This window comes from Neurospora tetrasperma, assembly GCF_000213175.1.
Source record: "Neurospora tetrasperma FGSC 2508 unplaced genomic scaffold NEUTE1scaffold_81, whole genome shotgun sequence".
Lineage (NCBI taxonomy): Eukaryota > Fungi > Ascomycota > Sordariomycetes > Sordariales > Sordariaceae > Neurospora > Neurospora tetrasperma.
In genome coordinates this window covers 1,739,232-1,765,520 of record NW_009799179.1, presented here as the reverse complement: position 1 = coordinate 1,765,520, position 26,289 = coordinate 1,739,232, and the positions used below count along the sequence as shown (strand labels likewise).

The following is a 26,289-nucleotide window of genomic DNA, read 5'->3' as shown; positions in this document are numbered from 1 at the left end:
TCGTGTTGAATCTCAATACGGGAAATATAAATGTCATACTAAACTTATCCACTAGAGAACTCCCTTGAAGCATATGTGATGGCACATCAAAACACCAATTACGGTAACTGATAATGTCAAGTGACTTAACAGCGCGTTATAAGTTACTGGTACAGGATCTGATTTATAGCGTGGAATTCTGCAACACTACAAGTGTATTCCTTGTAATGCTAGTCGCCTTGGCGCTGTCATTCCCACACTCAAACACCTGTGCAGTCTTGGCGGATGTGTGCGAATGCATACACACACGACTTTTTGGCAAGACGGACCATCGATGAGATTTTATTTGCTTATATCTCTACTAAACGAAGAGATAAAAGAAAACGAACTCAAGATTTAGAATTAGCGCACTTGAGACTATTAAGATAATAGTCTTCTCTATAGGATAATTGAATTTCTTCATCTTCGTCTTTCGTTTCGATGGTCCGTTTTGCCAAAAAGTCGTGTGTGTGTGCATTCGCACACATCCGCCAAGACTGCACAGGTGTTTGAGTGTGGGAACATATACAGACACACCTGGCAGTGAAGATGCTGAGGGCACACATGCAAATGGAATGCAAGGGAGCTGAGAAGAAAAAAACAAAGCGTGAAACAAACATGTGTTATCAGTGATCAGAAGCGGAAGGGGATAGCAAACGACGGCAACGGTTAGAAACACATGATATTAGAATTCGGTTCTTCCCTCCTGACCATGAAACTTTTCGACTACCAGCAGACCATTTGAGATCCTCCCTTGCCTTGAAGACCGATCAACCGATGCAGCACCTTCTCACGCGCAGCTTTTCCAGTCGCATAAGTGTACTGCGTGTTGTGTGTCCGTTTTCTACGGAGCAAACATCAAGGCGGCAGTAAAGTCGCCTCAAGCGTATCTCGGCATTTCCTACGCCAGACGCCAATGTAAAGGATCGGAAGAGTCGACTTTCAACTTCACACGATCAGAGATAGCTGAGGTGTCTGGCGGTAAAGTTAAGAGTGGTGCACTTCCTCTCGAGCAGAACCCATTTGTTATGCTCACTTGAACAAAGGTATTAGCAGGGATCGAGATGTGTAGACATGGAAACTATCTACTAGTAGGCTTGTCCGTTCCACATATTCTGCGGAGTTTTCGGGTACATGCCTGCATGTAGAATTTCTTGGAGAGGTAGCCCACTGGGACCGATGCAGATCCCCCAGAAACCGCAAGTTAGGCAACTTTGGCAGATCCACAAATGAAGGGCACAGCTTCTACTGTAGGTGCACTACATAGATGGAACCGCGCTGGTGTGAGGCTGCATCTCTTTAAGCGTGTTTTGCACCATTACAGAAAAGAGTCGGAATACCCAAGCTCTTAGCAGCTAGTGGCCATTTCAGGGGGATTATAGCGTTCCTCCAGATGCACAGAAAGTAGCCTGAAGTAGCCAATGGGTTGTATTCTGGGTTTTACGAGACATTATTGGGCTACAAACCCCTGTCGGAAAAAGATTAGCGCAAAACACGCTTAAAGAGATGCATAAGCGTTGGCGTCAGCGGCGGCCATGGCTTCATCTCGACGACATGTCAAATCCGGCAATGACACCGCAGACGCTTGCGTTCATATTGATTGACTAGTGAAGGCCATCCCGGATCAGATGGTGGACGCCGCTGATTTGATTTTATTTGATACTCTTTCGCCTTCTAGGCGGGTACCTGTCTCCTTGCCGTGTAATTGCCCATTCCACCCCGTTCGATTCTGAAGTCTCATGATTTGCCCCAAATGTATGCACAAAGAAACCTAACTAGACCCTTTTCGCCCTCGCTTTGTATGCCCGTAACACGAAATCCAGATGTGACAAAGGAAAGGAAATGGTGACTGCGCCGTGCTTCTATGCTCCTCCGTTAAATCCTGTTAATCGGTTAGCACACGGGTAAAGTTATGCGACATGGTACCTCATCTTCCACTAACCCATCATGGGAACATCGATAGCCAGAGCCATGTTGTAAGGGTCATTGCTGGAGGCGTGTCCATTCTCGAGGATTGAATCCAACAAGGTCTCAAACTGAGTTGAGTATCCAGACTCGGTACCGAATTCTCCCTGCTGAATCCAATGGGAGAGAGGAAGATTGATGATGCCATCTACCTCTACAGCGACCGTGTGATTGCGAGGGAACATCGCCGAAACTCCAACTTCAGATTCATCAGTTTGACCGGCGTGTCCCTGCTGACGGTGAGGACGCTTGTTGAACCAGATCATGTCGTAGCTAGGATCTGAAAGCTTGGCGATGACAGAGTGAGGATTGGCAAGAGGCAATCCGCTCTCGAGGCACTTGGTGAGCAGGCATAAGCCGTTCATGGGCTGGAGATTGTGCTGAACCAAAGGAAGAGCCGTGCGCTCGAGGTCGTGAGTGCCGTTGGGAAAACGGACGAGGTTCCAGCCAAACGATGCCATGTAGTTGTCGCGGATAATCACTCCCAGATGGCCGACAGCATAGTGAATCCAGAGTTGCAGAGTAACCTTCTCCTGCTCAAGGTAGGTCCGGATTGACGAATACACCGAGCACATGAAATCCCACTCATTGTGGAAGGGATCATGCTGCCAGAGAATGGTCATGAAGGGCGATCTCTCCTTTTGCGGGAGCTGAGAGAAGAGCGGGGAATAGTACGCTAAAATGGAAGAGCAATCAGCCATGGATCAACAACAATGTTGATTCAGATTTGACTCACATCTGAAACCCATGAAGCCGTTGACCTTCTTCTTTGCCGCGGGGATTCGGCGAACAGGTTCGGTACGCATCATCGTTGAGAAAGCTCTCATTGCCGCTTCACGGTCGTCCTCAGCGAGGTCGGCGAACGTCTTGACGATTTGATCGACACCCGACATCGTGTTTCTGGTGGATGAATTATTAATTGGAGAGCACTGAACACGCGAGGAAGTGCTGCCGAGATTTTGGTTGCGAAGTTGATGTTCGGGGAATGATGGTGGGAAGTTTGGGTGAAGGTGGAAAAGATGAACTGGGCTTTCTTAAATAGGAGACATGGGGTTGGTTGGTTAATTTGGGTGGAGCGGCTTCTCTCTCCCTTCACTTGACGACCGCGGGGGGGAGAGGAGGGGGGGGGGCTTGCTGCCTTGGGGGCACAACTTTCAGCGAGGGCTTGGATTACATAACACATAGCAGCTTTGTGAACTTCTAAGAGAAAAGTAACCAATCTGATCGAATAATACTTTGCTTGAATTAAAACTAGCATTGTTTGTACGAGCCACGGATTCTACCATATCCATCAAATGTAATAGATGTGCTCCTCTTGCTGCACACCGTCGCGCGGGTCGAAGTTATCAGCAAGCTCCAAACCCTCCCCCCAAAGTGCGGGTCGAGTGAAAACATGGGAGAGAATGCTAAGTTGGCGCTCCTGACTGTAGTCAACGGGGATCTGTTGATCGGTTGTTAGCACATCATCATCCGTGAATAGTAAGCAGGATCATACGAACCTGGCGTAAGCCTTCATGATGAAACACAATCTCAGGTTGTCCTTCTACAACATAACCAGGAAATGATGTTGTCATGGCAAAGTCCAACTTCCTGAGGAGAGCCTGCCGTGATGTCAGTGATGATTACCTACATTGAATCGAGATAGGAGAACTTACTTCTTGCTGAATGGACGTCGGTGCTGGCGGCTGGACATGTCCATTCTACCTTCGGTCAGTCGTGCAAATTTTGTAGTTTTCAGACACGTTCAAGTACTTACCTCTGTGTGAATCGTAGCGACTCTCTGATGCTCGCTGCTGATTTCGTCCAAAATGAATTCAGCAGTTTCCGGAATAACCACAAAGAACTTCCGAGGACCGACTCGGTAACTGTCGACGGCCGCATCATCATCGAAGAGGCGAAGTTGCTTGTCGTCGCCAACTTCAAGATTGCCAAAGAACTTGTGCCATGGGGTGCCTGGAACGCGCCTCAAAGGATGGAGGGTATGGTCGACATGCCAGTTTCTTCCTCCCGCCTGCCCCACGATCTCTTGCTTCGACCTGTGCAAAAGATGTCCATTCAGTACGTACACATCTTTTCCGTAGACCAAGCCAAAGTCCTTTCCCGGAACCTCCTGAGCATCTTTGTGAAGTGTAAGTGAGCGAAGGAGGCGGAACGCAAACTGCTGGCCTTTGTAGGCAGCTTGTTGGAGTCTTTGATCTCCACCTGATGGCAATCCTCGATTCTTCTCAAGAAATGAGAGGAAGTTAAGAATTGTGTTTGTCGACTCAATGATGCAGCATGATGCCTTGATGATTCTTCTCTCGTCGCTAGACCCGAACTCGTTGCTAGACCCGAACCAGCTTTGGCGATACTTTGTTCTCGTTGAGCATAGCAAGAGCTTGGCTTCATGGAAAAGACACCGAAGGTTCTCTTCGAACTCCTTGATTGCCTCTGAAAGAACTGAACGGGAAAGCCTAGCCTGTAGCTGATGGAGTTTCTGACCAATCCATTAGTGACAAGCAAGCGAGTGTTTCTGGGTCAGAAGAATTGCTACCTTGTACATCACTTCGAGATCCTGGCCTTCCTGGCTAGAGGCACGGTTTTCTTCGAACATAGCTGGTTGCTCTGACCTTCTAGGTTGCATGTTGAGATGATTCATGTCGACAGCTGACGAAAAGGAAACCTCAACAGTGAGCGCTTGAGAAAGCTGCCATGCGACTACTAAGTATGGAGAGAAGTTTTGTTGACACGGAGTTTCGAAGAAGTGAACCAACAAAGACACAGGGTTCCAAAATATCTTTCGAGGGACATTGCCTGCCAGGTTTCCAATCCAGGTCCTTCCTATTGTTCTCCTGTGAAACTTGAGGTGGAGATCACTTGACGAGAGGGGCACTGCATGCTGAGATTCATCCCAAGTTATTCCTATTGTTCTCCTGTGAGAATCGGCCAAGGTCACTTGCCGATTTGAGGGGCATCGTATGCCAAATTTCATCCCAAGTCCTTCCTATTGTTCTCCCGGCCAACCTTAGGGCAAACGTCAATTTGACCAATCACATAGGGTGCGCAGCTGGCAAGCCACAGAAACAATAGCAAAATGCGTACCCTTCCCCGCGAACAATAGGAGGACGAGGTGCGGGAGGTATTGGGCCTTTCCTGCCATTCACCTTGACATTAACCCACGCAGAGCAGATTGTCGTATCACCTACAAATACCGGCTCAAATTCTCGCAAATACCCCCTCTTCCTTCCTCCAAACTCAACACTCGACAATTCCGTTTTCCACCAACTACCGGTCCTCGTTGTCATTCATCTTCATATACGTCGATCTTCTTACACTTCGTCTGTCCCATCCATTCCATAACCACATCCAAGCACACCTGTAGTCGCCGTCTGCACCCCGCTATCACAATGTCTGCCTTAGACGTTGATGCAATCAGCGACATCACACCCGGTCTCAGCCCTGTGACTGCAATTCACTATGGCAGGATCCAGGTAATGCTGTTCAGGTCCCATCTGGCCGAATTTGCTGAAGAGGATCTTGTCTATGCGATGGACAACTCAGTGTGAGTGTTGGCCCGAGGAAAGTTTCTCTTATAGCTCATAGCTGACTCCTTTCAGTGTCGTGTTTGGCGAAGAGGCCTTGCTCATGGTTGCCCCCGATGAGTCCAGCATCGCGATCTGCACGTATCCAGTTGGGCTCATGATGATGGAATGGGGAAACTGGGACATACTCGCAGTTTCGCCCCCTTGTAAGTTCACCAAACATTGGGCCCCCATTACTCAAGCTAACCAGACATTCCAGCACAAACTCCCACCATTCCAAGCGAGAGCGTCTTGGGCATCTCGAACCTAGGAGGTGCTAATGTTGAGCAGCAAGAGCAAAGCTCTCATACCATCGACATGACTCTGCCCAACAACTTTTTTGAACAGAGTTCGGTAACTCAAAGCAATGGTACTAGCCGCCCGCGCAACCAATTCGTTCTCTACTACCAATGGCTGTTGGATACTCTGTTCTCCGAAGATCCGAGTCTTTCAGCTCGCAATATTTGTATGTGAACAAACCCTCCTGTCCTGCATGACATTTATTAACCATATCTTACAGCTCAAATTGTTGCGGGCTTGTGGAACAGCGAGCACCCCGCGGCAAAAGCTCGCTTCAGGGAGCTGGCGGAAATGGAGGTTCAGCGTCACCGAGCTGAGAATCCTCACCTTTACCCCGACCAGCCGCGATTTCCCACCACCGATCCCGTTCCTCCTCGCATGAGATATCCTTGCGTAATCTCGCCCGAAGATCGGCAACGAATTCTGCGGATGCTCGACTTTGTCTGGGAAGAGTCGAACGGCCAGTTGGCTGCCGAAGAAGCCGCACTTAACGATGTTGTTCAACCTCAACAAGCCGAGGAGGTCGGCCCTTTCCCCGACTTCGAGTGGGAGGAGCCTAACCACATTATCGACATGTCGACCGACCTGTCCGTGGCCCAGGACCCGGACTTCATGATGACTGAGGACGACTCCATGCGATTCCTTTTCAGGCAGGCGTGCTGATTCTTTACTCACGCTTGCGACTACATTGATCGAGACCATGTCTCATTCACTACCGCTGTCCCACATTCACGGACTAACGCTCGTACTCGCCGACTTCGCATTTGGAGAGCCGGCAACACTTGATCAACAACCAAGACATCACAGATAAGTCGATGGTTCTCTTGTTAATCCTTCGTCAATCCTACGAGTAGGGAGTACCGTCCTCAAATCACAGCACACTAGGGCGTGCTCGCCGGCAGTGGACAGCTTTATTCTCTTGACACATTCCATCAGTGCAGTTCAGCATCAGTTTCAGTCTTGGTCCGTCTGTTCTATCAGCCATTTCAAATCAGCAGCTGGATCTCAGTCTTGACATCACCGCAGAGTCACTTGCCTCACCTTCTCGGATTTGGCTTCCAGACTCCTGCATACGACGACAAGACTTTGACACCGGCATGGATACAGCAAGCAACAACGGTCTCGGTTTCTTTTTCTCATGGTTCGCATTTCCTTATTTGTTCTTTGTCAGAGTCACAGCAAGCACACATCTTCCTCGACAGTCGGCGCTGTCTCATCGGCACTAACTCATCCATACTTTGGGCGTCAGTTTTCTTCTTCGTCATCTCACCGTTCACGGTAAAGGGATCTTAGCAGAAGGGAAAAATGGGCGGTGCGACATATGCACTGGGTCGGTCAGAGGGGACTTAACAGTCGACAGTCTTTTTTTCCAGGAGGAAGCAGCATGGTGCACATCTCATTTGCATCTCGGTTCGGTTCGGTAAAAGGTATCTCAGGGTACTACACAAGTCACATGGCGGAGGGCATAATAGGTCGGCTTTAGTCTTTTTCTTCGCATTAGGGAGGGACAGGTCTGGTTTGCTTTTGCATGGCGCAAGGTCAGTGATATCCAAGGGGGTCGGTTTCTGGTCTCATTCTATGGTTTCTTTTCCTTTGTTGCTAGCATATCGGAGCGTGGGGTGACTGGCGCATCATGGTACGTTCATCAAAGTCTCCGGAGCCTATTTCGCTCGTCTACAAGGGAGCACAGGTAGATTACTTAGAAAAAAAAAGCATTTAAAAGAAAACCAACTTCTTCGTTCGTATGCCTCTGTGACATTCATTCGCTTGACAACGTCTGCTTTGCTTACTTGTCTCCGCTGTGCTACAAACTGTCTTGTTTTTCCGGCGGTTGGCTTCGCTGCTTTGTCTGCTTCCCACGTCGTGCGGTAAGGGGACCAAGTGAGACGTCAAGCATTCCGGAGTATCACCAGTAGAGGACCCCGGCCCATCCCGCAACTACAAAACGTGAGACAGCTGAGTAGCTGTGGAAAAGCAGAGGGACATTGACTTTGGGATGATTCGATTATGTGTTATCACGAAATATACAAGCGCAATAAATCACCAGCAGAATCAAAGACTGAAGCTTGGTGTATCCCTCATTATCATCATTTGCATCGCCTCCACCGCAATTTCCCCCATTAATGCGTCCTCTCTTGACCACGGGCGCCTCTGCCATGTCAATAGTAGCCTCCCTTCTGTTACTTCGGGCGGGAAGAAGGTTTGCGCCGCCTCAGCCGACGAAAGCATCTCACCCAAGATCGCCTTGCCATTGCAATGTTATCCAATACAAGCCAAGACCACCTACTGCCGCCCACTCCAGTCACTGCTCCATATGAACGTCTTGCATCGGAACTCCGTGCCCGTCTCCTTGTTGCCAGACGGCCCGAGGGGTCGAGCACACATGTAGAAGGATCTGCCTGTAACAAGATGCGAATCAAGGAGTGTCAGCGTGAGGTCATCAGACTGTTTCAGGAGGAGGGGAGAGGGGGGTGGGAGAAAGGAGGGCAAGCAAAAGAAACAGGCGGAAAACAACAGCACCACCTACCACAGTTGATCCCCGGCTTCTTGGTCACTAAGCTCTGGCAATCCTCGCCGTGCTCACACTTCGGAACGACCCTCTTACCCAGCAGCTTAGACCATGACTCTCTGTTCTGGATGGGGTCGAAGATTGTTTTTCCTTTGCCTTCGTCCTCCATGACAGTGCTGTTTTCTCCATATGGTGTCGGGTTGGTCTTGTGTTCGACAGCGTGTTCGTCCCGTTCTTCGAAATTGTCGACTTCGAAGGATTGCTTTGGTTGGCTTCCTTTCGCTGTAAATGGTTCGTTTCGCAATGCTGTTTCGGCTGTCGTTGCGGGAGAGTGGTTGTTTCCATTTATTGGCCCATGTCGTTCGTCTGGGTTGACGGTAGGAGTTGGAGTCTTCGCTTTGAAAAAGCCCATGAGTGTACTTTGCGATGGGCCTGGCCCAGTTTTCGAGGATGGCTGCTTGGCGAGGGCAGCCTTGGCTTTCTTCGGTGGCCTGATATACGGCGCAGGCTGCTCAGCTCGTCGTTTTGGAACGGGGGATGTTTGCGACAATGCTGGCTCGGTTGCAGCTGACTGAGATAACCACTGCTTAGGCGATGATGCGAAGCTGGCGGTCTCCTGTAGTACAGTAGTGGCATTCACCGTGATGGAAGATGTGTTGGGAGAATCGGGAATTTCTTGGCTGTCGGCTGCTGGGGTGGCTGACTTGGGCGTGTTGGACGGCGTTTTCTTCTTGAAAAACATGTCCTTGATGCTCTGCCGTCGATCAAACTCTGGAATGAGCTTGGCGGAGGTAGGCAGACAATCCTTCTGAGACCATTCACGTTGGCGTTGGCCATTCTTGAACATGCCTTCCGGATTCATTATGTCTGTGATTGGAATGATGACACCATCTCTGGAGACACTGTCGCTAATGGTGGCATAGACGGGGCAGTGGTCTGATCCTAGCAGGCCTTCTTGGATGTTGGCGTCGACAAACCAGTCCTTGATTCCGGAGCTACACAGAACATAATCAATCCGACTACCAAAGTTTCCCGGCCTCGCGTTCTTCCTCGTTTCCCAGCACGTGTACATGCCTGGACGCTTTGGATGGAACTCTCTGCAGAGATCCCACAGCACAGGTTTCTCTCGCCCTTCGTCTGGCTCACCAATCACTCGGCCACCGAAAACAATTTGGTTCAAGAACCGGCGCGAAGGGGTCGAGATGAACTGGTCGAGTGTCATGGCCTCCTTTTTCAGCTGTTCTGGTAGACCGGCGGTATCCATCTCGTTTCGGATGATGTTGAGGTCGCCGCAGAGGAACACCTCTTTCCCCATGGAGACAAGGTTACGAACTCTGGCATCCATGGCGTCGATGAAGGCCTGACGGAACTCGATCCTGGTCTCGTCTCGCGTGGCCGGGCTGTATACACCGATAAGAACAAAGGCAGGGAACTCCAAGATGACACACCTTCCTTCGGAGTCAAGTTGAGCTTCGTCTATGTCGCTGGAGAGTTGGCCGGGAGTGGGATAGCCACCAATCTGCTGATCAGCAGGTAAGTCGCGAAACTTTGTGGACGAGTTCGGCGGACACAGAACGCCAGTAATGCCTTCTTCGGCGCGTATCGGGCAGCATTTCGAGGAACGAGTGTAGATTGCAACTCCCGAGTAGCCCTTCTTGTACGTGGGTAAATTGAAGTACACATCCCAGCCAGGGACGAGGACCATGTCGTCTCTCAAGTCCTTCCGCTGAATCTTGGTTTCCTGTATGACCACAATGTCGGCTTCCAAGGTGTCGAACATAGCCTTCACTGTGTTAGAGCATCCGGCCAGATAGTGCCTTTGAATAGGGAACTTGATCCCACCTGAAACGTGCGGTTCTCCCGCCATGGCTGGTAACTGAATGGGTTTCTTGAAGCAGGGTCAGAGCTGGTTCATAGGGACGGCTTGTCGTGTTATGACCGACCTGATACCATTGACTACACGTTGGTTTGAGTTAGACCAGGCAAAATACAGCAAAAAAACACGCAAGAGGATCTCACCATTCCACGTCGTGATCCGTAACCCCATTTTCAGATATTCCTTTAATGATGCTAAGGTAGCTCTCTAGATCTACCAGGTTTATGGCCACAACAAAGTCACTTTGGTCGCCGGATGCGGCGCTTGTAATTGCAATGGCCACACGAGAAGCAGAGGGACATGGGCTGACGTCTTCGATGTTCGGCTTCGCATGAGCAAGAGCTTCAGGTCTCGGGAACAATTGATCTTTCCCTCACGTCGCTACATGGATCGATATTCCCAGTCTCTTGGAGTTTGCCACACCTTGAGTAAACGCGGCAAACGACCAACGATGTCACTAGCTGCCAAGCCATCGCCAAGTAGTGTAGTTCGCGGCGTCCACAAACGAACGATTGGCTCGTGCGGTTGAATTACGCAGGTGAACGGGGCGGTCCACACACGAAGTCACCTGACAGGCAGCTGCTTTCGTCATTCCGACTGCTCGCGCAACTCAAACTTTCAACGGGAACGTGCACTTGGCAATGTGGCTTGATTTTGACCACCCTTGCACTCCAGCCACACCCCATGAGCAGCCGCAACCCACGCACCCACCCACCCGAGGTCGAACTGAGCAATGAGCTGATCGGTCTCTGACCTCACTCAGTTCGCACCCGGAGTCACGAGAAGCCGCCAAGCGCAGGAGGAAAAGAGTGGGGCCAGCTTGCTACAACCTTTGCTGCTGATTCCGCATCCACCTCGTTACCACTCCTCCTCCGAACCACCTGTAGTCGACCACAACGAATACGGAAACCATGTTCGCCCAACGCCAGATGTTCTTCGCGCGCCTCGCCGCCAACCTTCGCGCCCCGGCGGTCCGCCAGACCGTCCAGCGCCGCTTCGCCAGCACCCCTGCCAACGAGTCCGGCAAGAACGCCTTCGTCCGCGAGCGTGAGGCCGTCAAGCAGCACGCCGCTGAGACCACCGGTGCGCCCTAATCCACCACCCGCCCTTGTCAATTGCCGACCCCGATTATCGATGGACGGGAAATGCTAACCGGGAGTCACCATCTAGAGCTCTGGCGCAAGATCTCTCTCTAGTATGCGCATTTCCTCCCACTCCCCCAGATCCCCGCTGCGTGGTTTTTCCCGGATGGACCCCCCCGACTCTGAAGGAACTGGAGCTTCCAGCTGGCTCGAATAAAGCTCCATCGAGCTCCGATCGAAGCCCGCCTTCAACGACGAGCGCATGACACCAACGTCATAGCCGACGTGCACCGCCGAGAAGACGAAGGGGATCAACAGTCAACATCTACGGAATGCTTGATTGAGTGAGGGACAGAAAAGGGGAATGGAACACAATAAGCTAACGAAACTTACCTTTTTCCCCAGCGGCATCCCCCCTGCCCTTGCCCTCGCCGGATACAACGCCTACACCCTCTACAACGAGCATTGGGAGCACTGGTCCCACCTCCCTCCCCTTGAGGAGCGCACCGAGTACCCCTACCAGAACATCCGCACCCGCAACTACCCCTGGGGCGATGGTGACAAGACTCTCTTGTACGTTTAACCCATCCGAAGCTCGCACAACCGAGCTTTTCTGCATGGCCTTTCTGAACGAAGGGGCTTTGAGCGAGCCGAGCCCCATCGAAGGAGCCTCAGTCTATGGCAACAACTACTGACCGACACCAACTCTGTTTAGCTGGAACGAGTCTGTCAACTACCACAACCGCGACAAGGTCACGTAAGTGGCTTGTTGATGCGAGCTTCACAAGCACCATCTGTGCTCTTGCTTGCTAGACTGGCATCATCCCTGGATCATTGGAAAGCAAAGAGAATTGGGACAGCTAGCGTGTAGTGAGAGCAGGTGGCATGGGACTGTGAATGAAGTGTGGAGAGGAAGAACATGATGAGTGCTAGAGGCACCACCACGTCCACTGATCCTCAATCATCATATCAATTTAACTGCATTCTGATATCAGGCTCTGTAATGGGGCGCATTGACATCCATATGACCTTATTCTTGACGGAAGCCCATGTGCAGGACGAAAATAGTGTTCTACTTCTATTGCTGGGGATCTCCATGAGACAAAGTGCAGTCAGCCTTGATAGCTTCCATCCATTTCTACTAGGGGTATAATGACACAAGGCAAGGGGCACACATCCGGGCCATATTCGATAAAATCAAACATCAACCTCTATGGCCGGCGACCATATTTTCCATTCCTCATCAAGTCATTACAACCGAACTGCTCCATAAAAATGTCCGACTGGAGCTTCACTGAGCCCCACCCAACCCATATTATGGCGTACCTGTATCTGTCGACCATACACTAGAATGCTCGCCCGACGAGCTCTGCCTCTTCAAAGCCATATACCGCGCCGCATACTCCTCCGCTCGAGCATGATCCCCCAGCACTTTCATTAGGGTCGCCCTCTTCGCCAACGTCTCGCACTGCTTCTCCAGATCTTCCGCCGCAGAGAAGTGGTTGAACGCACACTCTAGCGCCTCGTGTGCCTTCGTAAAGAGGTCGAGTTTTTTGTTGTTCATCAAGCTCGCCGCCGCGGCGGCCGCCGCTCCTGCTGTTTCTCCCGTCGTCGTCATCGCCTGCCTGGCCTTTGCAGCTTTTCCAGCCTGTCCCATCCTGGCATCCGCCAGGATACTATACAGTATGCCTGTGTTGAAAGCATTTTCCGACTCCATCGAGCGCGGCAGCACTGCTTCTACTAGCTGCACAGCGGCAGTGAACTCGCCCATCGCGTTCAGTATGTTGGCCAGAGCGCCAACCGCCTGCCACAGGAGGGTGAGCAGCCGCGCACGCCACGCAAGGCTCGCCGCGCGCATGGTGATTGAGAACCCCCTTTCCGGTCTGCCCATGCAGTCAAAGAGGTGCGCCTTGACCAGCAGTAGCCGAATACGCAGAGACAAGTCCCGGTGGTCATCACGAAACTTGGCGATCAGCCGCTCGATCTTCTCGTACGCGGCGTCAAAGTCCTTGCGCCGGATCAGTGCCTCGATGTGCAGCGAGTCGATAATGAATACCACATCTGGATCGAGCTCCTCGGAGCCGATCTGCAGCAGCTGCGCAAGCAGCGTCTCGGCCGTGTCGAGATCGTTGTGGTGCAGGTCGCGCCGCAGCTTGACAAGCCCGCGGTAGAGGTGCCAGTACTGGTTAGGCTTGGCGGCGCGGAGCAAGTTCTTGTCGATGCCGTCCTCGAGCTTGGCGAAGGCTTCGTCGTACTTGCCCTTGCCGGCGAGGGTGCCGGCTAGCCGGCAGACCATCTTGAGCTCGTCGTCGAAGCATGCGCTTGGGGCGTGGACGCGCAAAAAGACCTCACTGGTCATGGTGGAGAGGTAGGAGATGCCGAGTCGGTCCCAGAGCGAGGTGGTGACGGATAGTTGCGAGCCGATTAGGCTCTTCATGTTTCTTTCGACGATGATATGCGAACTGCGCACGAGGTGTTCCATGGCGCCGGCAATGCTTTCGCCGTTGGCCATGTTGAGCTTGGCTTCGCTAAGGAGGGCCGAACTCCGGAGCACGAGCATGCCGGTTTCTTTGGCTTTCGCTCGGAGGAAGGCAAGAGCTTCCTTACCGCTCCCGATCATGCTGTTGGCCTCGAGATCTTGGACGAGATCTGGGTGTGCCCGGCCAAAATGATAGAACCAGTTGAGACAGAAGTTGAGACAAGTGTTGTCCTTGTTCTCTCGAGCGGTGGAGATGGTCTCCAGCATGGTTGCCATTGCCTCCTTATGGCAGCCAAAGTCCGACTGTACGATTGCCAGGTTCATGAGGGCGTAGTGGTAGAAAAGACGGTCGCGGTTTTGCATGGTGTAGTCGAAGTATCTGTGCAGGTAGTCAAACGCTGATGGATAATCACCGGATCTCCAAGCATCTGAGAAGCTGTAGACGTCAACATCCTTTCGCAAGCTGCCAGTTTTTCGTTCTTTCTTTTTTTTTCTTTTGAAAGGGGAGGATAGTGGAGGCTTACTTGAGATAATGGGACAGACTGGGAACGACGTGGCTGTCTCTTAACATGGCGTGGAACTTGGCCTTGATTTCCGCGGGCACTCTTGCGCCATACTCTGCTTGTTATTAGAAGGGTCATCTCCACGCTGGTGACGAAGGGATAACATACTCTGTATCTGATCGATCTGGAACTCAAGGAGGCTTTCGATGTCGTCTGTGCTGACCGGTAGCGCGCCGTCTTCTTCATCCATGAGCATGCCACCGTATGCCGTCACAGCAATTCCATCCGTGAAAGATCCCCATTCATGCTGGCTCTCCATCAATACCGAGTCGAAACTGAGTCTCCCGCACTGAGGATTCCGTCTCCTCCAGTAAGAAACCGTAGGCTGGCGGTACTTGACGAACGCCTTCCATAGCTCCGCCGAGTGATGAAACTGCAGCCTCGTGAACTCCAACACCGCCTTCCTTACGAAAGCTCCCAAGGGCGAGTTCCGCGCCAAAAGTATCCCGGACGGCAGTTCCTCTCCAAGCTCTGTCATCCGACGCAGCTCCTCTCTAGTTCGCGCCAACACTCGTGGCTGACGGGAGAAGAATGTTTGCAATGCATCGAGAGAATCGATGCCCCACAGCTTCTCTAAAAACCTGTCCCACAGACGACGGCCGGGCAGCCGATCGGCCGCCGGAAAGGGAAGCAAGAGGTCCTCGAAATCTTTGATGGAAACGACCAATCCGATGCTACGCTCAGCTCTCTGCCACCGGTTTGCTGCGCTTGGCGTAGTTGTCATCGTGCTTTGCAAATCGCTGTCGAGGATGTGAGAGGTGAGGAAGCTCAGGACCGGAATGATCGCGTCGTTAGGTACCGTTTCTTCGACATAAAGCTCAATCAGAGCTAGTAGGCCAATCTTGGCCGGCGTGAGATAGCGTGCCATGATCGAAATGTGAGAGACAATGGATGAGAAGGATGATGGGCGCCGTGCCTCACCATGGGTAGATAATCGAGGAGGAATAGACAAAACCGAGAAAGTGGTGTTAGTCTCGCAAAGAAAAGTGGTATTGAAAAACTAACTATCGAGTGTTTTGTTGTATCGCAAGTGAAGGTTAGAGTTAGATTGTGAGGGCCGGCAAGGCAGATAGATGAATGAAGGACGTGCGATTCGAGGGTGACGGAGAAGGAGCGACGTGGTTTGGTTTTCAATGTAGATCGCGCAAACGAATCATAAACAGATCAAATGAGCAGAATTTCGCACATGCTATTCCATCCCACCTTCACATGCCATTAACAAAGAAAAGACCAGTTTGTTTTGTGTTTGCTGTTCAGTCGGAAATCGCGAGGGATGTACGTACATAAACATTCTGCTTCGGCCAGGCGGGGATGGTTAAGGTGTGAGAAAGTACTTACCCTAACCCTCCTACCCCCCTTTCCTCTCACCACCACGCATGTGAAAACGAGTGCAAAAGTCTACAGGAAATTCATACCCGTCTAGCGTCAGTTCCTCTTTTATTTCAGGCAGCTTTAACGCTTGGATGATGTTCGTAGGGTCTTGTCTCGCACTTTCATGCCCCTGTTCACTTCTGTTCCGTGGTGCCCTTCTGCAGGTTTAGCAGTCAGCAGGCCAAGCCATACTAAACTAAATAATTTGGGCATGGAAATTCCCAGCATTTGTTGGGTCTGGCTTTACATGGCACATTACTGTATCACTCATGATACGGTTTACATTCAGTGCTTGAGATGGTCAACGGCCGCTCAATACCTCCAGAGACTTTGACAGGACGCCGCAACAGGCATTCACAACACCATTGCTCTCCAACTTTATCTGCGTACACAAACTGTAACCCGGATCAGACTGACAATGAACAAGTCCATAATACCAATCTGCCTGGTTGCACCAATTAACGAACGTGGAGGACATTGCGTCCCGAGTTCGCGAACTACTTCCAACGCTTGTCTGTACCTGATGTCCGCGAATGGTCCCAGTCTGCGTAAAATGCGGCGTAACAAAAGAATGAATATTCCTGCAGCTTGAACCGCTGCGATTCGAGTCCCAACCAAATCCGTATGCTATGACGATCTCCCGAGGTATCTCCTTCTATCAAATGCGCATGCTGGAGCTCACTCGTGGTCTGTCCTTCGGCTTAGAAATGTCGGCCTAGTCCCGAGACTGTTCGACAAGGCGCTGAACCACCCATCGCCAATATCGAAACCGCCTCGCCCTCTCTCAGGCGCTGAAGCCGCAGCCCTTCCTTGTTCAACATCAGTGTTCCTCGCTGGGGACTCGGATCTGAACATGTTGTCTCCGGACCCAGAAGCCTGACCGCCATCCTCCTCCTCACTATCATCATCGCGGTATGGCTCGTAGCGCGGGGTAGACGAAGACCCTCGTGCCAAAGACCTAACAACATCGCCTTTACAGATAGGGCATGTGCGGCGCCTAGTGGTGAGCCAAGGCGTTCTGTTGTATTGTCAGCATGCTGACAATTCTGAATGTTCAGGGGCATTGGGGGATGTCACTTACATGCATTCCGCATGGAACTCATGACCGCAGGGCAAACTCATTACCCTGCTAACTCCATCCACGTATTCCTCCAAGCAAATGGCACACTCCCTCTGCCGTCCCATGTACTTCTTCCACTGGCTAGCGCGAGTGGTTCCCTTCTCGTGAGCCGGCACCCTCGCCGCTTGCAGGGCACTATCTACCCTCAACAAGTCCGCGGGTTCAGGGACTCCTGTCGTTGTACGAGACCTTGGTCGAGATCTAGATGGCCCTTGGAGTAACGGAGTCGTAGGAGTTGAGGCACCGCTGGGAGATGGCACCCTCGACGATTGACTTGGCGAACGAGGAACAGTATGGTAAGTCCGTACCGGAAGACGTTCCACAACGGATTTCGGGGCTCTCCATCTCCGTCTACGGATTTTGGCGCGTAGTATAAGGAGAGCGTATACAACTGTCAAAGTAATAAGAGGGCTTATTACCAGAACAAGAAGGGTGTCGAAAAACGGACTGGCACCGCTTGTGGGTGTTATAGTAATCCATAGCCCTTCTCGATTTCCCGCCCGGCTAATTGCAGCTGCTGGTGAAGATGATTTCTCGGTGTAGAAAGACGGTATCTCATACGGAGGAAAATCTTCGCCGTCGTCCTCACCAAATATCTTGGACATCAACCCACCCGAGAAACCTGAAGATGAGTCGGAGCTCCGTTGTCCAGACTGCGAGCCTGCTAGGACCTCGCGGTCGTATCGGCCGCTGCCAGGAGTAATGCTGCCTCCTTGCGGTCCGTTCGTATCACTTTGGCTAGTCTTGCCGGGTTGCTTTGAGGAAGCACCGGAGGTACCAGCCCCTTGCTCATCACCAGCGGACTCATCACCACCGTGGCGAACAGATGATGCGCTGTTCTTGGGCGAAGAGGAAGCCAAATCAGGGTCGCGCCAGTCTTGAACTCCAATCTGGAAACCATCTTCAGGATTTCTGCCAGAGTCCGAAGCCAAGGCAGAGTTATCGCCAATGCTCTTGGAAGTCTTGTCAAGACCGGTTTTGATCACTTTATCTTTTTCATCACTCCAGTCGTCCACTATGATCCAATCCAAAGAGCCGCTGCTTGGAGGCCGGCTTTTATCAGTTGCGCTGTCACTGCCAGGGCCCCAATGAAAGAGCCGCGAAATCCAGCTTCTGTGCGAAGGGCTGGATTGAGTACCACTGTCTGACACGCTTCCCTGAGGACCTGTTACCTTGGTCAACTGTCGTTTGGAGTTGGTTTCAGGTGTAGATCTGGCGTGCTTTGCGGACCATTTCGGCGATTTTCTTTTGCTGGTCTTCCCAGAATGCTGGGCGTTTGAAATCGGATAGCCGCTCTCATCGAGAATATCTTGAAGGAAACTTCCTGGTTGCATCAAAGAGGATAAGAGGTGGGCAGTAGTTCTCGAGGTAAAAACAGATGGGATAGTAACGTTATCAACATTACCGCGTGCGGACATTTGAATCAGTGGCCCGCCCTTCTGGTTATCACCAACGATGAGTGCAATCGCTCCACGCCGCTGAGCCCATTTGACCTTTTCGAGGAATCCGCAACCACCTCGGCTCAATAGCACAATCTTGCCAGTTATCTCGGCTGTCTCTTGGATCGACTGGATGTCTGCATGGCCTGAGCTCGAGGTTGCGGGAGTGTCGACGAAAGCATTTTTATCTGTTCGAAATCCTTGGTGTAGATAATCATCCGTCCCATCATCGGCCACCATTTCCACTTCCTGCTTGCTTGAGTGTGTTCTCGAGATGGTCTCGTGATCAACTGCAGAACCGTCTACAATGTTGCTCCCCTTGAACTTTTTGTGAGCGAACGTGGTACTGCCGGTCGTGTCTCTTGTTGGTGATTGTTTCGGCATCTTGATAGACAACCGGCCCGGCGCACCCTCCCACCCCACCAAATCACTACAGCCAAGCTCGCCTTCACCCTGCCCATCTTGGAGATTGTCATCTGTGAACCCACTCCCCGCCCAAAGTTGCCCACTAAGCCCGTCTTTCGGGAGTGGTGGCCCGAATATCGCAGGCCGCGCCGGGAAAAAGGTGCTGTTGTCGTCAAAGAGACTGATGGCTGCATTGGGAGGAAACAGCGTAAACGGAGCTCTAAACGAGAAGAAGGATCGCAACCCGGACGTTTCAGGTGCGAGATGCGAAACTGCTGGGCTCGCGCGGCGAGATGACGCTATAGCACGACAGAAGAGGAACACCGAGGCAGAGAAGAAGAGGACCAGTATGGCAACTCGTGGAGTACGCATCGTGGGATCAGGAGCGGCTGATCACCGCGAGCACCTGATATACGCCGTGAAACGCCTCCTAAAGCTGGCAGCCAAATCAATGTATCAAGTTGGTGGAGCGGGCGTTTCGATGCGCTCTGGAATCTTTAATTATGGGGACCAGCTGCTGCTCGAGCCGTCTGTGGCGGTGGGCCCGATCATTCGTATACACTGCTATGTCGTCGGTGGCTCGAGTTGCGGGGATATGGGCGTTACTCGATTCGGAGGAAGATGATAGACGCTGATTGCCCAGAACGTAAGGGCAAAATTGTCGAGGAAAGGACGGTGAGTTGTAGTTCACGGTATCAAGTCGCAGGGGGGGAAGAAACGAAGAGGGGTTGAAGCTGGGGAGAAGGGGTTGGGAATCAAATAAACTGGAAATCGGAAAGCGAAGTTCACAGATGAGTTTCGTTGGGGGAGCGGGGTGGAGGGGAGCGCACTTCGGGTTGCCAAGTACTGCTGGCAGATGCCCTCGCACCTAACCTGGACAATGGAACTGGCTGGCTTCAAAGGTTGGCAGGAATGGCAGCAGAGAAGGGCTGGGCCTCCATTCCATTTGCGAGGGGACCGAGTTCTGTGCTGTCGGGCTGAAGCTGCCCGCCTGACGTTGTGCTTTGCCGTGCCACGATGTCCCTGGTGGGCACCAACTGGAGCTTACAAGGGTCCAATTTAACCTTAGCAGGCGGATATCACATGGGTTCTCCCCAGATCTCCCACCAAGCTTGCTGTAACCTACCTCTAGTCCTCTTCGAGCAATGCCGCTGTGGGAGCAACCGCTCCTCGTCATCGAGACGAGCACCCAAGGCACTCACTCCACAGCTTCGAAGAGATCACACGGGCCCTTTTGGGTCTGTAAGAATTTCGGGCACACACCTACTGTATGTGAATCGTGTGGATGAAAGAAGGGGAGCCACTGCCCTGATAGATATTTCTTTCTGGAAGACTCAACATGTACATGCGCCGTCACATCTCAGGCTCCGCGCGTTTTTGCGTTCCCGAGTGACATGTGACATATTCTCCATACCTAGCCAGATGTCGGGATGCCCGCTCGAACTTTCTGACACAAGCTCCACAAATTGTTTCTTAAGGATTCCCGGTGTCGAGTCTTCCGGTCTTGCTTAGGCACAGCAACCTCAAAACCTCTTAAAAGAGCTCAAAGATATCTTAACCCTTCCAACATCGTTGAAAGCTGAGCTGAGGAGAAATCAAAAGCCCTCGCGGGACTACAAAACCGCTATAAGAAAAGAAATATGACTGGGAAAGATCGATTCTGGGTCTCCAGTTCCCTTTTCACCATGAATCACGAAATGACTCGAACGGTCGCCAAATACTGACGCCACCCGAATGTGAGCCGACTGTTGGTGAGTGAGTCTAAACAAGCCAACAGGCAATAGCTACCTAGGTACTTACTTACCTAGCTTACTACAGTGACTCGTGCATCCCTTCCCTTATATCGACGAAATACTTCTAGGTAAGGTAGGTTCCATGTATCGGAGTCGGAAGATGGAATCAAACTCGACGCTATGGTGGTACTTCCCATAGGGTAAAGGGAGCACCCTGATGGAGGGTGGGGAGAGGGGCTTGGCCTCTGTGACCAGGTACCCCTCAAACACTTGTAAAGTTGTATGTAGTGTACGCGGGCTGACAGGTATAGTGGGGCCCGTGCGTGGGAAATCTTTTGACTCATGGCCATGGCTTCCGGCCGGCCTAGTCCGTCTGCCCCTCCGAAGGGCGGCCGCAGAAATTCCTGTCAGCCTGACGGCCCGCCTATAACAATCAACCCTTCAGCTGCCCATTGACCCTTATCGTCCTCTGGATGCCGCTTTCGTTGTGGCGATTGGCAATTGGAAGCTCGAGAAGGCATTCATTGCTTAAAATCACGTCGACCCGCGTTCTTCCTGTTCCGCGACAGTATTCGACTTACAATAACAACAAAAAAGTCACCATGCCGGGAGAAGATCAACCCGTTGCCGCGCCTGCCGCTGCGCCGAAGAAGAATGGTTCGTGAGGCTCGTGGATCTGAACTCTCCCATGTGCGATTGTGGCCACCAACTTACACCTGTTTCTTTGCTCTTGTAGACAAGAAGGAGAAGGCCAAGGCCGACAAGGCCGCCAAATTCGCCGCCAAGCAAGCCGCCGCCAAAGCGAAGCAGCCTGCTGCTCAGTCCGCCCCCAAAGAGAAGAAGGAGAAGACTCCTGCCCTGCCTCCTTACGAAGATACCACCCCCGCTGGCGAGAAGAAGGTCATCCAATCATTCGAGCACCCTCACTTCTCTGCCTACAACCCCAGCGCCGTCGAGGCGGCATGGTATCAATGGTGGGAGAAGGCCGGCTACTTCAAGCCTGAAAGCTGCAGGAAACCCTCGGCTGGCAAGTTCGTTATCCCTCTGCCACCTCCGAACGTTACCGGCGCTCTCCACTGCGGCCATGCTCTCGCCAACTCCCTGCAAGATACTTTGATTCGCTGGTACCGCATGAAGGGCTATGAGACCTTGTGGGTGCCCGGTTGCGACCATGCCGGTATTTCGACCCAGTCCGTCGTCGAGAAGATGCTCTGGAAGAAGGAGAAGAAGATCCGTCAAGAACTTGGCCGTGAGAAGTTCACAGACCTCGTCTGGGAGTGGAAGGGTGAATACCATCAGCGCATCAACAATGCCCAGAAGCTTATGGGCGGCTCGATGGACTGGAGCCGCGAGGCTTTCACCATGGATAAGAACCTCACCGCTGCCACCATGGAGACTTTCTGCCGTCTTCACGACGAGGGCCTCATCTACAGGTCCAACCGCTTGGTGAACTGGTGCACCCACTTGAACACCGCGCTCAGTGGTTTGGAGGTCGAGACCAAGGAGATTACCGGCCGTACACTTCTCGACGTCCCCGGTTACGACAAGAAGGTCGAGTTCGGTGTTCTTACACACTTCAAGTACCAGATCGACGGTTCCGAGGAGACGATTGAGGTTGCCACCACCCGTCCCGAAACCATGCTTGGCGATACCGGTATTGCCGTCAACCCGGAGGATCCCCGCTACACCCACCTTGTCGGCAAGTTCGCCCGCCACCCCTTTGTTGACCGTCTCCTTCCCATTGTCACCGACGACTACGTCGATAAGGAGTTCGGTACCGGTGCTGTCAAGTTGACCCCGGCCCACGATTTCAACGATTACCAGCTTGGTCAGCGTCACAACCTCGAGTTCATCAATATTCTGAACGAGAACGGAACCCTCAACGATAATGCCGGCCCTTTTAAGGGACAGAAGCGCTTCGACGCCCGTTACACTGTTGTGGAGGAACTGACCAAGCTTGGACTCTTCGTTAAGAAGGAACCCAACCCAATGAAGATTCCCCTTTGTGAGAAGTCTAAGGACGTTATTGAGCCCATGATGACCGAGCAATGGTGGGTTCGCATGAAGGAGATGGGTGAAGCTGCGCTCAAGGTTGTCGAGGAGGGCAAGGTCAAGATCTCCCCCGAGAGTGCTACTAAGTCCTACAAGAGGTGGCTTTCTGATATCCAGGATTGGTGTATTTCCCGTCAGCTCTGGTGGGGCCATCGCATTCCTGCTTACCGCGTCATCTTTGAGGGTGAGGAGGGCCAACGTGAGAATGAGAAGTCCGAATGGGTGGTTGGCAGGACACAAGAGGAGGCTCAGGCAAAGGCTGAGGCCAAGTTCGCCGGCCGCAAGTTCACTCTTGAGCAGGACCCCGACTGTCTGGATACCTGGTTCAGCTCCGGACTTTGGCCTATGGCCATTCTTGGCTGGCCCAACACTGAGAACCTCGACTTCAAGAAGTTCTTCCCTACCAGCATGCTCGAGACCGGCTGGGACATTTTGTTCTTCTGGGTCAGCCGTATGATTATGCTCAGTCTCAAGATGACCGGAGAGGTACCGTTCACTGAGGTGTACTGCCACAGTCTGATTCGTGATTCCGAGGGCAGGAAGATGAGCAAGTCTTTGGGCAACGTCATTGACCCTCTTGACATCATTCGCGGTATTGAACTAGAGGATCTCCACGCAAAGCTGCTGGTCGGTAACCTGAAGGAGGAGGAAGTCGCCAGAGCCACCAAATACCAAAAGACTGCCTTCCCCGGCGGTATTCCCGAGTGCGGCGCGGACGCCATGCGTTTCACCCTTCTCTCCTACACCACTGGCGGTGGCGATATCAACTTCGACATCAGGGTTATGCACGCTTACCGCAGATTCTGCAACAAGATTTGGCAAGCCAGCAAGTACGTCCTTGGTAAGCTTCCTCAAGACTTTGTGCCCAAGGGTGAGCTTGACACCGCCAAGTTCTCCGTTCCCGAGAAGTGGATCCTTCACCGCATGAACGTGGCCGTTAAGGGCATGAATGAGGCTCTTGAGGCCCGCGAGTTCTCCAGAGCCACCAAGGTGGCCTACCAGTTCTTTTATGACGAGCTCTGCGACGTCTTCATCGAGAACAGCAAGGGTATCCTTAGCGACGGTACCCCTGAGGAGCAGCAGAGCGTGCAACAGACACTGTATCATGCCCTTGATGTGGCGCTGCGCCTTCTCCATCCTATCATGCCCTACATTACTGAGGAGCTCTGGCAGCGTCTTCCTCGCAAGCAGGGTGATGGCGAGACCATCATGCTTGCTCCCTACCCTGCCTTTGAGTCTCAGCTCGAGTTTGCTACCGAAGCTGAGGACTATGAGCTTGGTCTCAAGTGCGCCGGCGGCATCCGCTCCCTGGCTGCCGACTATAACATTAAGTCGGATGGCAGAGCGTTCATCAAGGCTACTACTGCGGACAGCCTTGCTACTGTTAGTGCTCAGCTCGCCGCCATCAGGACACTCTGCGGCAAGGGCGTCAAGGAGGTCAACGTCTTGGGCGCTGATGAGGAGCTGCCAAGAGGCTGCGCCGTCTATGTCATCAATGCCGAGATCACCGTCCTTCTCCAGGTTGGCGGTAGCATTAGCGACATCGATGCCGAGATCAAGAAGATCACCACCAAGTTGCAGAAGACTGATCTCACCATCAAGAAGCAACAGGAGCTTCTGTCTAAGGATGGCTTCGAGAAGGTCAGCGAGGCTGTCCAGGAGTCTGAGAAGCAGAAGCTGGCTGATGCCCAAGCGGCAAAGGAGAACTACCAACGCACTCTGGAGGAGTTTAGCAAGCTCAAGATTTAAATGAAATTCGGAGTTGGCATCTGTTTAAGCGTTTAGTATGGTCCCTGAGTGTCCGAACAATGCTCAAAGCGTCTGAAACGTTGTAGCTAGTATATTTTTTTTTTCTCAATCAAAACGGCGTAGTTCGGAATTTGAATCATTCCACTGTAAAACTTTGCGTGATAGAGATGCATGTAGTGTTTCGACTTTCCGTTAACTGATGAGTATATCAAACCTGCATCTTATCCAATTCATTTGGGCATGTTTTTCTGTTTTGTCCTGCTTGTCTCATTTACAAGAGATAGTTATCTCAGCACTCAGACCTCCCTTCTTCGTTCTTGCTTAGAGGTAGATAGGGACGTATTTTGTCTGGGAATTTGAGATAATACAAGAGTCTGTTTTCCCAAGGTCGCTGTGGTCCCTTGAAAGTGATTTGTAGGTGTATTCATTGGTTATCAGCTCCGTACAGCCATTCACTACCATACAGCCTGAAGCATCAAAATATCTTGTAGAACTGATGCTTCATTAGTTGCTTCATCGTTGCGGTGCTGCCATGAAATTTGAATGACTGAAGTCTCGAGTGGGCCTGTCCGGCATGGAAATTGTGGGTCCGCTAAGAGGAACGGGGTGGGCGGAACGCTAAGTAGTGCACAGTGCAGTGATGTACGCCCAACCTGTAACGCAAGCCACAGTACTCAGCCACCAGTGGCGGGAGACGCGGCAGCCCTAAGCGGGAAATCTGGCTTGCCGCACATTCCCAAAATTTCGCGATCCCCTACTTGAGAGAATCATCCAACTCACGACAACGCTCCGCCCGGTGACGACGACGAAGGTATTTCCGCTCCACCCCAAACAGTCGGTCCCTTACGGTCATACTGATTCTGCTTGAATACAGCAACCGCCAAAATGAGTAGGTTTTCCCCGATCCTGCAGACACACGACGTATCCCGATACCATTTTTGATCGACCCCTCGCCAACGACCAAATTCACGATCCGGTCGAAATGTTGCACTGAGCGACTGTAAACTGGACGATCTACGGCTCGAAGACGAAATTATGCACGACAGCTATAGGAGGATGCAATATGGTCGGAACACAATGGGCTGACACGGTCGCAAACAGCTAAGGGAACTTCGAGCTTTGGCAAGCGGTATGTTGAGGACCCATACGGCTTGGACACCGTCGAATAAGGGTAACTAATTCTCCATGCAGCCACACCAAGACCCACGGTCTTTGCAGACGTTGCGGGTAAGTCGACACGAATCCGAAACCGATTGAGGAAGGAGAATACATGGGTCGACGGCCGCGAAGATGAACGAAAACTATCAACGACGTCCACCCGCTACAAGAGAACAAGAGATTGACAATCGATTCACCAGTCGCCGTTCGCTCCACAACCAGAAGAAGGTCTGCGCTTCTTGCGGCTACCCTGCCGCCAAGACCCGCAAGTGTACGTTGGACTCTTTATCATCATCCTCGAGGGGGCGCCTACCAAAGGGGTTCCCCCGGATCTTGGGCGCAAGTGTCAGGATGCTGACAACAGGGTGTGTAATACAGACAACTGGTCTGAGAAGGCCAAGCGCAGAAAGACCACCGGCACTGGTCGCCTCCGTTACCTCAGCACCGTCTCTCGCAAGTTCAAGAACGGCTTCCAGACCGGTGTCCCCAAGGGCTCCAAGGGTCCCGTCGCTGCTTAAACGAGCGAACTGGGTTGGATTTTCGGTTCTCTCGGGTCGATTAACGTGAACTGGCGGCGGCGAAGTGGGACAAATGGGACGGGATCGTTTTCTTTGGCGGGCGCGGTGTAACCAGGGACTGGGATTATCTCCGGATCGGACCTAAACTCGCTTTTTGCTGCTGCTACATCACATCAACGGGCAAAAGGTGCACGAGGTTTCATTTTGCGCGCGCGCGGGAACTTGGTCTTCAAAAGCATTCTTGACATGCAAGAAGCAAACATGGTCATGAGATACAATGGCGTAACGTCTTTTTGCTGAAGTGGAAACAGCAAAGTCTCCCCGCGGACAAGCAAGCTCTCAGACTTGGTGGTGGGCTGAGTGTCGCCCGGTTGAGCAAGTTTTACTACTCT

At 52.1% G+C, this 26,289-nt stretch overlaps 9 protein-coding genes across 9 annotated transcripts; 4 read left to right on the top strand and 5 right to left on the bottom strand.

Annotated features, from left to right (window-relative positions):
• Window positions 1–1,657: 1,657 nt before the first annotated feature.
• On the bottom strand, window positions 1,658–2,876 carry NEUTE1DRAFT_89543 (mating type protein; the record flags this gene model as incomplete). The annotated part of the gene is made up of 3 exons (XM_009857139.1): window positions 1,658–1,900; window positions 1,961–2,659; window positions 2,720–2,876. 3 exons carry the CDS (start codon window positions 2,874–2,876, stop codon window positions 1,881–1,883), a joined length of 876 nt encoding a protein of 291 aa, XP_009855441.1.
• Window positions 2,877–3,274: 398 nt separating this feature from the next.
• NEUTE1DRAFT_104830 (mating-type protein A-2 (Mt A-2)) lies at window positions 3,275–4,621 on the bottom strand (the record flags this gene model as incomplete). The annotated part of the gene is made up of 5 exons (XM_009857138.1): window positions 3,275–3,424; window positions 3,483–3,584; window positions 3,639–3,683; window positions 3,740–4,459; window positions 4,517–4,621. The coding sequence occupies 5 exons, from the start codon at window positions 4,619–4,621 to the stop codon at window positions 3,275–3,277; spliced, it is 1,122 nt and encodes a 373-aa protein (XP_009855440.1).
• Window positions 4,622–5,369: 748 nt separating this feature from the next.
• NEUTE1DRAFT_50737 (mating type protein) lies at window positions 5,370–6,506 on the top strand (the record flags this gene model as incomplete). The annotated part of the gene is made up of 4 exons (XM_009856640.1): window positions 5,370–5,524; window positions 5,580–5,710; window positions 5,764–6,009; window positions 6,064–6,506. The coding sequence occupies 4 exons, from the start codon at window positions 5,370–5,372 to the stop codon at window positions 6,504–6,506; spliced, it is 975 nt and encodes a 324-aa protein (XP_009854942.1).
• Window positions 6,507–7,836: 1,330 nt separating this feature from the next.
• On the bottom strand, window positions 7,837–10,219 carry NEUTE1DRAFT_149501 (uncharacterized protein; the record flags this gene model as incomplete). The annotated part of the gene is made up of 2 exons (XM_009857137.1): window positions 7,837–8,242; window positions 8,371–10,219. 2 exons carry the CDS (start codon window positions 10,217–10,219, stop codon window positions 8,127–8,129), a joined length of 1,965 nt encoding a protein of 654 aa, XP_009855439.1.
• A 771-nt stretch (window positions 10,220–10,990) lies between these two features.
• On the top strand, window positions 10,991–12,340 carry NEUTE1DRAFT_118541 (uncharacterized protein; the record flags this gene model as incomplete). Its single annotated transcript, XM_009857136.1, has 4 exons — window positions 10,991–11,311; window positions 11,399–11,423; window positions 11,716–11,883; window positions 12,026–12,340. 4 exons carry the CDS (start codon window positions 11,140–11,142, stop codon window positions 12,069–12,071), a joined length of 411 nt encoding a protein of 136 aa, XP_009855438.1.
• Window positions 12,341–12,559: 219 nt separating this feature from the next.
• Window positions 12,560–15,220, bottom strand: NEUTE1DRAFT_149499 (uncharacterized protein; the record flags this gene model as incomplete). Its single annotated transcript, XM_009857135.1, has 3 exons — window positions 12,560–14,225; window positions 14,314–14,407; window positions 14,461–15,220. The coding sequence occupies 3 exons, from the start codon at window positions 15,218–15,220 to the stop codon at window positions 12,626–12,628; spliced, it is 2,454 nt and encodes an 817-aa protein (XP_009855437.1).
• Window positions 15,221–16,015: 795 nt separating this feature from the next.
• NEUTE1DRAFT_125443 (uncharacterized protein) lies at window positions 16,016–19,091 on the bottom strand (the record flags this gene model as incomplete). Its single annotated transcript, XM_009857133.1, has 2 exons — window positions 16,016–16,741; window positions 16,805–19,091. 2 exons carry the CDS (start codon window positions 19,057–19,059, stop codon window positions 16,402–16,404), a joined length of 2,595 nt encoding a protein of 864 aa, XP_009855435.1.
• A 1,757-nt stretch (window positions 19,092–20,848) lies between these two features.
• Window positions 20,849–24,358, top strand: NEUTE1DRAFT_132647 (mitochondrial Valyl-tRNA synthetase; the record flags this gene model as incomplete). Its single annotated transcript, XM_009857132.1, has 2 exons — window positions 20,849–21,077; window positions 21,157–24,358. The coding sequence occupies 2 exons, from the start codon at window positions 20,894–20,896 to the stop codon at window positions 24,219–24,221; spliced, it is 3,249 nt and encodes a 1,082-aa protein (XP_009855434.1).
• Window positions 24,359–25,324: 966 nt separating this feature from the next.
• On the top strand, window positions 25,325–25,897 carry NEUTE1DRAFT_54313 (uncharacterized protein; the record flags this gene model as incomplete). Its single annotated transcript, XM_009857131.1, has 4 exons — window positions 25,325–25,350; window positions 25,413–25,448; window positions 25,484–25,650; window positions 25,758–25,897. Coding segments are annotated over 4 exons (369 nt in total), but the record flags the coding sequence as incomplete, so codon positions are not given.
• Between the last annotated feature and the right edge of the window lie 392 nt (window positions 25,898–26,289).